At 40.2% G+C, this 11,174-nt stretch overlaps 1 protein-coding gene across 5 annotated transcripts in view; it reads left to right on the top strand.

Annotated features, from left to right (window-relative positions):
- The first annotated feature begins 226 nt into the window (after nt 1–226).
- Nucleotides 227–11,174, top strand: part of LOC115503873 (cytochrome P450 3A12) — a 122,195-nt gene continuing 111,247 nt past the window's right edge. The window contains exons 1-5 of one of the 5 annotated variants that reach the window (XM_030300404.1): nt 372–436; nt 1,933–2,028; nt 2,310–2,403; nt 4,313–4,365; nt 6,530–6,629. In XM_030300404.1, the coding sequence (XP_030156264.1) occupies nt 1,982–2,028; nt 2,310–2,403; nt 4,313–4,365; nt 6,530–6,629 (294 nt within the window). In that variant the 5' untranslated portion in view covers nt 372–436; nt 1,933–1,981. Of the gene's footprint in view, nt 437–1,932; nt 2,029–2,309; nt 2,404–4,312; nt 4,366–6,529; nt 6,630–11,174 lie in introns of all 5 variants that reach the window. The other 4 variants (XM_030300402.1, XM_030300403.1, XM_030300405.1 and 1 more) reach the window with 4 other exon arrangements.

Genomic DNA, 11,174 nt, shown 5'->3' with positions numbered 1-11,174 from the left:
CATGATGACAAGGACAGGTTAGAGACTTAAGAACAGTGACTTTACCTGAGTTTCTCAAACCTTTGAGATTACTGATAACACTGATTGAGTTGTTTATTGATTTCCCGCAGAATATGAACTTAAAGGTCAAACTGGGAGTGTCCATGATGCTTTGCCAACACTCGTGGGTGGGGAGGCACCTTCAGGTGGAGCACAGGTAGCTGTTATACCAGCTGGGGCTCCAGTCCCACCCCCTCTTCAGTATATACATTCCAGCCTCACTGAATCACTGCTGGTGGGAAGGAAAGCTCCACACGCACAGGCCAGCAAAGACTGGCGCACGCTGCTGAAAGAGAGTAGAGGAGATTCACAGAGGGAAAGTGGCCATGGACCTGATCCCAAGCTTTTCCACAGAAACCTGGCTTCTCCTGGCTATCAGCCTGGTGCTCCTCTATCTGTGAGTAACTGTTCAGGCTCATCGTCTCTGGAACCTTGCTAATCAGCAACCTCTACCCCTTTTTCTTGTCTGTTCTGTGGATGAAGAGTTAACAAAAGGAAGTTCCTGAAGTGTTGGGTGCTTCAAACAAGCTAGAAACACATAAGGGGTTATTATTGATGTCCCTCAGATCTGCAGAAGGAATACCCCCATGCCCCAACTCCAATTTCTGTAGTTAGGAGGGCTGAGAGATATTATTTGCTCCTGGCGATGATCTTCTGATTCAGCCCCTGTTGGGACCTAGACCCATCAAGCGGAATTCACCAGAGACAGATTAAAATCAATAGGCCCCTGTGCTCGGGGTCCTCATCCCCATCTCAGGATCTGGGGATTCTGGAGGCAGAGGGCTGACTTGGGTCTTGTCTCATTATATTCACCTTCCTGCTCTGTGTCCGCTAAGGACACATGTAAAAGAATTGGGCCTGTGTCTCTCAGGTGGCTCCTGCTCCCCTCCCTCCTGCCACCAAGCATCGTGTACACAAGTGCACCCAGACTTCCAGGGTGGCTGGACATGCCTCACCTTCCTCTTCAGAGTGGACTCTTCCCTCTTTTCTGTGCCCCTCTCCTGGCCACTCCCCGACCTTGTAATATGCAGAACTCCTTACCCTAAATGAGTACTTTTAGAGCTGAAGAGACTTGGCAGAAACCTTGAAATTTTATTCATTTCAGGTTTTCCTTCTAGTGTCTGGGAAGGTTAGCATCAGTATAGAGATTTCTTCCTCCCTCGATATGAAATCTGCCAGCAGGCTGCAAAGACATAGCCCTGAAAGCAAATTTGGATATTAAATATGTTTTTTTCCCTCTATGTTACAGTACAGGAGGAAAATAAAAATCATTAGCAGAGGAATTCCTTTCAGTGGTGGGTTTCCCAGTATCCTGGAACAGGTTGGGAAAGGACTTAGTTTCCAACTTCAGTCCCCCTTCTCTGCAGCTCAAGAGAACCAGAATGTCTGACAACAGAGACTTACGTGGAGCTGAAAGCATCCCACTTTTCTATGAGGCCAGTTGAGGCTGGGACACAGTTTTAATTGTACAGAAATAAGAACACTGGTTGCTCCAGGCCTCTATAAAGATAGATTCAAGTAGGATCAGACCCCAGGGGCCCCTGAGTGGCCCCACTGGTTGAGTGTCCAACTATGATTTGCGCTCAGGTCATGATCCCATGGTCATGGGATAGAGTCCTGCATTGGGCTCTGTACCGAGTGTAAGATTCTCTCTCTTTCTCTCCCTCTCTTCCTTGCTCATGCTTTCTCTCTCTCTCAAAAAGAAAAACACAAAACAAAAAAGGACCCCAGACCCCAAATAGCAACAGGGACTACAAGGAGGGAAAAGAAGAAAGGTTCTCTGAGCAAACTGTTAAGAACATTTTGATGTTCTTAACCCTCTGTTACTGAGTGGATATAATTAAGCAAACTCTCATCATTGGAGCATAAAAATTTTTTTCTCTTCCTTCCTAGAATGACAATCTCTAAAATCATGGAAGAGTCATTTACTAAATAGGCATGAATGAATTTCCTGGAAGAATTCAGCATGAACTTTTCAGGAGATCTCAAGTATGGAAACATTTTTCAAGTGTTCAGTCTAGGATTGGGACTGTTAAATTTTCAGCTGCTCTTAGCTAATCATCATCATTATTATTACTGTTTGGGGTCTACAGTGGAGAAGGGAAAGGAGATGATGAATGAATGTAACAATTGCCATTGGAATTGACATTATTATTTCTTCCCTACGTGTTACCTCCTCTCTTACCTGTTCTGGTTCTGCGTCAGTGATGGGCCAGTCCCCGCACCTCTTCCACCATCCCTGTGACCAGGCTTTCTCTTTCACTTTATAGATATGGGACCCACACACATGGACTTTTTAAGAAGCTGGGAATTCCTGGGCCCAAACCTCTGCCTTTTTTGGGAACTGCTCTGGGGTACCGTCAGGTGGGTGTTGTTTGAGCTCCCAGCTCCCTCTTTTGCTTCTTATGGTTGCAAATTCCAGCTTAGTTCCATATTAAAAATACTCCTCAGCAGGAAGTTCTTAGGTTTCAGCAGGAAGTTCTTAGGTTTCAGACTTTCCTGAAATGGTGTCATAGTCTCCACCCAGCATATGGCCAGGTGCACCCCAGGGCTCTCTCTTGTCTGTTCTTAGGAGCCTCAGGTTTCCCCTGTGCTGGCAGTCCAGATCTCTGGATGATGCAGCACAGGACTTGCTGTTCCAACTTGGAGCATCGTGAAGAGTTCTTTGGCAGGTGCAGGTTCCCATGAAGGCATAATTGTACTTGTTATTAGTTGAAAAGTGTCAAGGGGTTCCCTGGTGGTGGCTCATTAGGCTCTGTATGCTAGAGTCAGACTTTACTGTTCATAGCATGAGCTCTGAGTAGCCTTTTGGTTTTCCTGGATGGCTCTGGAACTTCAGTTTATGGGCAGCTCCAGATTTACCTTTGGGGAGTTTGCACATACTTGAATTCTCCTAAGAATTGCCAACCCCCTGCAGTTATTTTAATGACTCTAACCCATCCTTTGCTAATGGTGACAGCTTTTGGGATTTGAGTGGTTGAACCAGAATTTTCTGTTTTACTTCTCTGCCTTCAAAGGAGACACCCTATGGGTGAGTCTGAGCAGGGAGGGGGTCTAACTGAGGCAAGATGTTGCTTGTCTATTGACTTCAGATTTTAACCTCCAAATGAATTGCATCTGTGTGTGTGTGGGTGTGGGTGTTTTATTTTTCACACAAAGGTAGAACCACTCATACAAAATCACTAGAAAAGAGTTGTTTTGACAAAACTATTAAAGATTTAAAGTAACTGAATGGAATGTACTAGCAGACACACAGACTGAATGTTGAGGAGCCATATGGTTAATCCAGCTCTGATGCCTCATCCCAGGCCTGGCTCCTGAACAGAAGGTAGAAGCTCATGTCCAGAAGACAAGTAGGCAGAGTCTATATCACACACTGCTCTCTGCCTCAGAGTTCCTTTCCCACAGACCTGAGGCTCGTTCCTCAGATTCCACTTCTCCTGGCCTTCAGTGCCCAGTTATCGTTAAGAACTTCCTGGACTTTTTCCTCTCTGAAAAAGCAATAATCTCCTTTCCACTTTTCCCAGATCAACTCCTTAGTACATGAACCCACATTTTGGACCCTGTTTTGCATAGTTAAAACATCAAAATTACTGCTGAAACATAGAGACAGGAAGTTTTGTTGTTTCCTGATTTTGAAGTGACATAAGTGAAAACTCAAAGCAAGTGTTTTAATTTGCACCATCTTTTGTGGATTGGTGGCACTGTCCCCTCTTTTCTGTGTGAGAACTGGAAGTGAGCCCACTTTGTCATTCCTCCATTCATCTCTCACTTTCTCACTCAACAAACATGTGTTAGACTTCATGTAGATCTGCTAGACTGAAAGAGGGCACAGGTGTCTTAATTTCCTAAATCTTCTGGAAATCTAGTAAGGCTCATGAGATCAATGAACAAGGGGCCATGCTGACTTTCCCTCAGCTTCCATTTCCTCACATGTCCCTGAAGGTAATAATTCAGATGGCTATGACATTTAGAGACACCCATGCACAAGCCAAACATGTCAGAAAGACGGAGGTTACAGGGTCTTCATAGATGGGCTAAGATGTTCAGTATCTACAGTACTAGCAGACAACTCAAGAGAGACTTGAACTTCTCCATTTCATATCTGCTGTTTTCTCCTTTCCCATAAGATGCCTGTGAATAAGAGCTTCCCGCTATCTGCCAATGAGAGGTAGTAAGCCACATTTCATGCGATCTGAGTTGTTTTTGTGTCCTTTAGAGGTAAGGCTCAGTACATTTAGTTTGTTTTAATATGTTTTGTTTCTCCTTGCAGGGTTTTTGTGAATTTGATGAGAAATGTTTTAGAACGTATGGAAGAATGTGGGGGTGAGTAATCTGGAAACTTCCAGTGGATAGGCTTGTTATGATGAGGCCCTCACAGTGTAGACAGCCTCAGTCGAGAGCCCCTTGGGACGAAGCCCTCTAATTAAAACTCCTGAAACCTCCCCTTCCCAGGATTGCATGTGTGACAAGGTGGACAAGTCCAAATATGAATTGGGTCTGGAGAGCTGCAGGGTATCCTTTATATTTTGGATTAATATGTGCTTTTGATAGAAGGGCTTTTGTAAACAGAATGGAAAACCATTTCTGCTCAGCTCTTTTCTTACTCTGTCTGCAAGTGTGTAGTTTGTTTTGTTTTGCATTTTAGTACTAAGCCAAGACTTTCCGATAGAACTATAGTCAAGTATTTCTTTTTCCAATTCTATAGACTGGAAGAGATGTAGGAAATTTCTAAAGCACAGTATTTCCCTGGTGGGCTGATGGACTTGGGATTTTGTAGTATGGCCTCGGCGGCTTGCAGTGGATGCTCCCAATGAGGTTGGCTAGAGGTTTGCTGAAGCAGTGTGAGAGGTATAGTGTGGTGCTGGGCCGCTCACAGCCAGTGTTGTACCTCTTTATCTTCTCTGGTCAAGTCCTCAGAATCCATAGGGCTCTGCTGAGTTGGTGTGGCCCATAAGCAACATGAAGGAATAGAGAGAACACAGATCTCTGGATTGCCACTGGTTTATTTTCAGTGTCCCTCCTACATTCAGTACTGGTCAGCTCTGGCTAGAGTCAGTAAATGGTTCTCATGCTTGGCTATGGATAAGGACCACCTAGGAGGGCTTGCTAAAAATGCATATTCTTGGTTTCCATCCTCCATTAACACAGAATTTGGAGGATGTGGGGTGGGGTGCAAGAATCCGAATTTAACTGGTAGTAGAAGTCATATTAGGGCTGTGAGATCATGAAAAGAGAGGGTAACTCCAAACCACTGTCCCTTGTCCAAGCTTGTCTTGTTTTAACAAACAAAGATGTAGGAAATCACCCAAGAAAGATGATCAGGTTGATGGGAGAGCTGACCTAAGTGCCACTTCAGTAACTACTATCACTGCTTCAACACTAAATATACTTGATTTGCACTGAAACCTTCTGAGTTTTAGAATACTTTTTGCAGATGGGGAGCATTTAGTGCAGTGGTTCTCCTCCATTTTTATATCTGATCACAAAGCATTTGAAGTTCCTCTGTGACATCAAAGGAAGAATAGGGGACTTATGGAATATCTTCCATTTTGTTCTAACAAATGCAAATGATTTGTAGTAGAAAACACGATGCCAGAGAATGCTGTAATTAAGTGTAATCTAAAACTCATGCCAGTGGCTGGTTCCCATTAATGGGTCATATGGACAGTCAGGAGGTCAGGATCACATATAAGGAGTCAGCTTTGTGTGATACATGTGTCACAAGTGGACTTGTCCTGCTACTAAGGGTTGTCACCTATATGGAGCCCAAGGGATTCACACTTGGGACCCACCTATAAAAATAAATATAAGTAATAAAGGAAAATATATCTAAAATGAATTTACATGTTGCTTGTGTTTCTTTATCCTCTTTGTTTTTTGTTTCAAATTTTTCTGAGTTAATGCTACCAAGGATTTCTCTTTAATATTTAAATAATATTTCCTTTAAAATGTAACTAGGAAGCATATTTTAGAAAATAGAGCAAAGAAGTAATTCATAATTTTGCCATCCCTTTTTGAGCATTCCAACTCTCTTCATTTGCAGACATATCTTACATATTTGTGATCATTGTGTCTACAATTTTCTCTAATATTATGTCATGTTCATTTCATGTATTGATATATCTTCAAAATTATAATTTTTAGTGACTGAGTGGGTGGATTCTCCTTCATTATTTTTTCGTTCTTAGATAATTTACTTGCCCCCAGTTATTTACTAACCTAACTTCTTCTTTGATAATATATATAAAATATTTGAAATGTTTGAAGTACTTCTAAAATATTTGAAATATTTTTACCATACAAAAAATTATAGAGAATAGTCCCAGAAATACCCATGTAAACACATGGACTTAATAAAGGTTCTAATGTTATTTCTGACTGTGGAATGGGTTAGGTAACATCAGGTTAAAAGTCTGGACTTCCAAGAGTGGCTGCCACTGCAGAAACTGGCACGTTAAATTTAATCAGCTCTGTTTCCCCGACATAGGTTTTATGATGGGCAACAGCCAGTGTTGGCGATCACAGATCCGGACATGATCAAAACAGTACTAGTGAAAGAATGCTATTCTGTCTTCACAAACCGGCGGGTAGGCATGGATTTATTTTAAATTTACATAGTTATTTATAAAACTTTTATTTCAAAATAATAATGGATTTACTGGAAATTGTCCCAGGAGGTGTCATGTCATGTGGCCTTCAAGCTGTTTTCTCTAAGACAGTATCTTGCTTAACTATATAGGACAGTATCAAAGCAGAATTTGTCATTGGTTCTAGCCACAGAGCTTATTCAGATTCCAGCAGTTTTATGTTTACCCATTTGTGTGTGTGTGTGTGTGTGTGTGTGTGTGTGTGTGTGTGTGTTGCTGTCTGAACATTTATCTTACTTGTAGATTAGTGTATCTACTACCACAATCACGTTACAGAGCTGTTCCATCACCAAAAGTCTCCCTCTTACTATTCTTTTGTAGGCACGGTGTGTAGCTTGTCTATTCATTGTATCAGGGTCTTCAGCAAAGCAAACATTATTTTTTGTTTTCATAAGGCCAGTTTATTCATTTTTTCCTTTTATGGGTTATGACTTTGGCATCAAGTTTGAAAACTCTTCACCTAGCCCTAAGTCGCAAAGATTTTCTCCAAGTATTTAGTTTTATGTTTTACATTTAAGTATATAGTTTTGTATAGTTTTGTGTTTTACATTTAAGTCTGTGATCTGTTTTGTGTTAATTTTAGTGTTAATTGTGAGGTGTGAAGTTTAGGTCAAAGATCTTTGTTTTTAGCCCTTGAATGTCTAATGGCTCCAGCACCAGTGTGAAAAGGCTGTACTTCCTCCACTGAATTGCTTTTGTACCAATATCAAAATTCAGTGGTGCCTGTGTGTGTGTGTGTGTGTGTGTGTGTGTGTGTTCCTCATTCCCAGTTCTGTTCTTTGATCCTTGTATCTATCCCTGCACTGGTGCTAGGCTGTCCTGATTACTGTAGCCATATAGTACCTCTAAACATATGTCCAGTGATTCCTCCCATTTTATTTTTGTTAGAATTGTGTTAGTTATTCCACTGCCTTTGCCTTACAGTACAAATTTATAACTAGCTTATCTATGTTTATATAATATTTTCCAAGGCTTTGGAAGACATGATTTAATCCTATCAATCAATTTGTGGAAAATCTGTATCTTTACCTCGTCATGTCTCTCAATGTATGAACACAGTATGTGTTTATTTAGGTTTTCTCTTATTCTTTTCACCAACATTTTGCCCTCTGCATAGAGATCTCATACACGTTTTGTTAAATGTGTACCTAAAGTATTTTGCCTTCTTTGAGTGTTTATAATTGTTGTGTTTTTAATGGGTTTTGACATATTCTTGTTATTATATAGAAATGTGATTGGTTTTTGTGTTGATTTTGTTTCCTACAACCTAGCTTAGTTCATTTATTTGATACAGTGGGGTTTTTTTTCCTAAAGTTTATTTATTTTGAGAGAGATAGAATCCCAAGCAGGCTCTGCAATCTCAGCCCAGAGCCCAATGTGGGGCTCCAGTTCATGAACTGTGAGATCATGACCTGAGCCAAAATCCAGATCTGGACACTTAACCAACTGAACTACCCAGGTACCTTGAGGGCTCTTTTTTTTATATTCCTCAATATTTTCTACATTGACAATTATGTCACTTGAAATAAGGACACTCTGATGTTTATTTTTCCAATGTGTATGCCTTTTATTTCCTTGCTTTGTCTTATTGCATTAGCTAGGATTTCTACTACAATGTTGAATAAGAGTGGTGAGAGTGAACATTTTTGCCTTGTTCCTGATGTTAGGAGGAAATATTCAGTCTTTTTCCACTTAAAAATTCAGATATATATATTTACAATGAAACTGTATATGTTTGTGATGTTTTGATTTATGTATTATTATGAAATGAGTGTGACAAGTGAATTAATGTAACCATCACCACCCAGAGTTATTTTGTGTGTGTGTTAAGAACATGGAAGATGTGGGGCGCCTGGGTGGCGCAGTCGGTTAAGCGTCCGACTTCAGCCAGGTCACGATCTCGCGGTCTGTGAGTTCGAGCCCCGCGTCGGGCTCTGGGCTGATGGCTCAGAGCCTGGAGCCTGTTTCCGATTCTGTGTCTCCCTCTCTCTCTGCCCCTCCCCCGTTCATGCTCTGTCTCTCTCTGTCCCCAAAAAAATAAATAAACGTTGAAAAAAAAAAATTTTTAAAAAAATAAAAAAAAAAAAATAAAAAAATAAAAAAAAAAAAAAAAACATGGAAGATGTATTTTTTTTTTTTAGCAAATTTCAGGTATACAGTACAATGTTAATATATTATAATCACCATGCAGTATATTCAGTCTCTAGAACTTAGTCATCTTATAACCAAAAGTTTACATTGTTTGATTAGTATCTGTCCCTTGCCCTCTGACCTCTGATAATTATCACCTACCCACTATACTGAGCTTGACTTTATTTTTCTAGATTCCACTTATAAGTGGGATCATGAGATACCTGTCCTTCTGTGTCTAGTTTTGTTCCCTTAGTATCTTGCCCATGCTGTCCAGATTCATCCATCCTATTGGAAATGGCAGGATTTCCTTCCTTTTCAAGGCTAAGTAATATTCCATTTTCTTTATCCATTCATCTGTCCATTTACACTTAAAGTAATTTTTTTTTAACTTAAAGTAATTATTGATAGGTTAGGACTTACTGTTGTCATTTCAGCAGTCCAGATGTTTCATAGATCATTGTTCCTTTCTCCTGTCTTCCTTTGTGATTTTATGTTGCTTTTTTTTTTAATAGTGGTATGCTTCTATTTTTCCTCTTTATCTTTTCTGTGTCTACTCTAGGTTTTTGCTTACAAAAAACATCTACTCTAGGAGGTCTACATAAAACATCTTATAGATACAGCAGTCTATTTTAAGCTAATATGAACTTAACTTTGTTCACATTAAAAACTCAATGTTTTTACTCCTCCACCACCAATTTTATATTTTTGATGTAACAATTTACATATTTTTATATTGTGTATTTAACAAATTAACAAATTATTATTTTAATTATTTGTCTTTTAACCTTTCACTAGAGTTATAATGATTTGGCTATAACCAGTACAATATCACTGTGTTCTGAATTTAACTATATATTTACATTTACCAGTGAGGTTTTAGACTTTCATGTGATTTCATGTTACTAGTAAGTGTCCTTTTGTTTTCAGCTTGGAGAATCCCTTTAGTCTTTCTTATAATGCAGATTTAGTGGTGATGAATTCTTTCCACTTTTGATGCTCTGGAAATATCCTTATCTCTCATTTCTTTTTTTTAAGTTTATTTTAGTTTATTTTGAGAGAGAGAGAGTAAGCAGGAGAGGGGCAGAGAGGGGTAGAGAGAGAATCTGAAGCAGGCTCCATGCTAACAGTCCAAAGCCTGATGCTAGGCTCGATCGCACTAATCGTGAGATTGTGACCTGAGCCAAAATCAAGACACTTAACCAACAGATCCACCCAGGCACCCCAAATTCTCTCTCTTCAGAAGGTCTTCTTTTCTGGGTAAGTATGCTTGGTTGGTATTTTTTTTTTTCAACACTTTGAATAAATCACTCACTAACTTCTGGCTCTCAAGATTTCTGCTGAGGAATCAGCTGATAGCCTCATGGATGTCCCCTTGTATGTGAAGATTTTTTTAGTTTTTAATTTTTGACAGTTTTATTATAATGTGCCTTGGTGAAGTCTATTTTGGATTCAATCTTATAGGGGACTTTTACGCTTCATGTCTTTTTTTTTTATCTTATTATTTTTTTTAATATATGAAATTTATTGTCAAATTGGTTTCCATACAACACCCAGTGCTCATCCCAAAAGGTGCCCTCCTCAATACCCAAAACCCTCCCACCCCTCCCTCCCACCCCCCATCAACCCTCAGTTTGTTCTCAGTTTTTTGTTTTTTTTTTTTTAATTTTTTTTTTCAACGTTTATTTATTTTTGGGACAGAGAGAGACAGAGCATGAACGGGGGAGGGGCAGAGAGAGAGGGAGACACAGAATCGGAAGCAGGCTCCAGGCTCTGAGCCATCAGCCCAGAGCCTGACGCGGGGCTCGAACTCACGGACCGCGAGATCGTGACCTGGCTGAAGCCGGACGCTTAACCGACTGCGCCACCCAGGCGCCCCTGTTCTCAGTTTTTAACAGTCTCTTATGTTTTGTCTCTCTCCCACTCTAACCTCTTTTTTTTTTTTTTTCCTTCCCTTCCCCCATGGGTTTCTGTTAAGTTTCTCAGGATCCACATAAGAGTGAAAACATATGGTATCTGTCCTTCTCTGTATGGCTTATTTCACTTAGCATAACACTCTCCAGTTCCATCCACGTTGCTACAAAAGGCCATATTTCATTCTTTCTCATTGCCACGTAGTATTCCATTGTGTATATAAACCACAATTTCTTTTTTTTTTTAATATATGAAATTTATTGTCAAATTGGTTTCCATACAACACCCAGTGCTCATCCCAAAAGGTGCCCTCCTCAATACCCATCACCCACCCTCCCCTCCCTCCCACCCCCCATCAACCCTCAGTTTGTTCTCAGTTTTTAACAGTCTCTTATGTTTTGGCTCTCTCCCACTCTAACCTCTTTTTTTTTTCCTTCCCCT

Source organism: Lynx canadensis, chromosome E3 (genome assembly GCF_007474595.2).
Source record: "Lynx canadensis isolate LIC74 chromosome E3, mLynCan4.pri.v2, whole genome shotgun sequence".
NCBI lineage: Eukaryota > Metazoa > Chordata > Mammalia > Carnivora > Felidae > Lynx > Lynx canadensis.
Note: the sequence above shows the minus strand (reverse complement) of the source record. Positions and strands in the feature narration are given on the sequence as shown.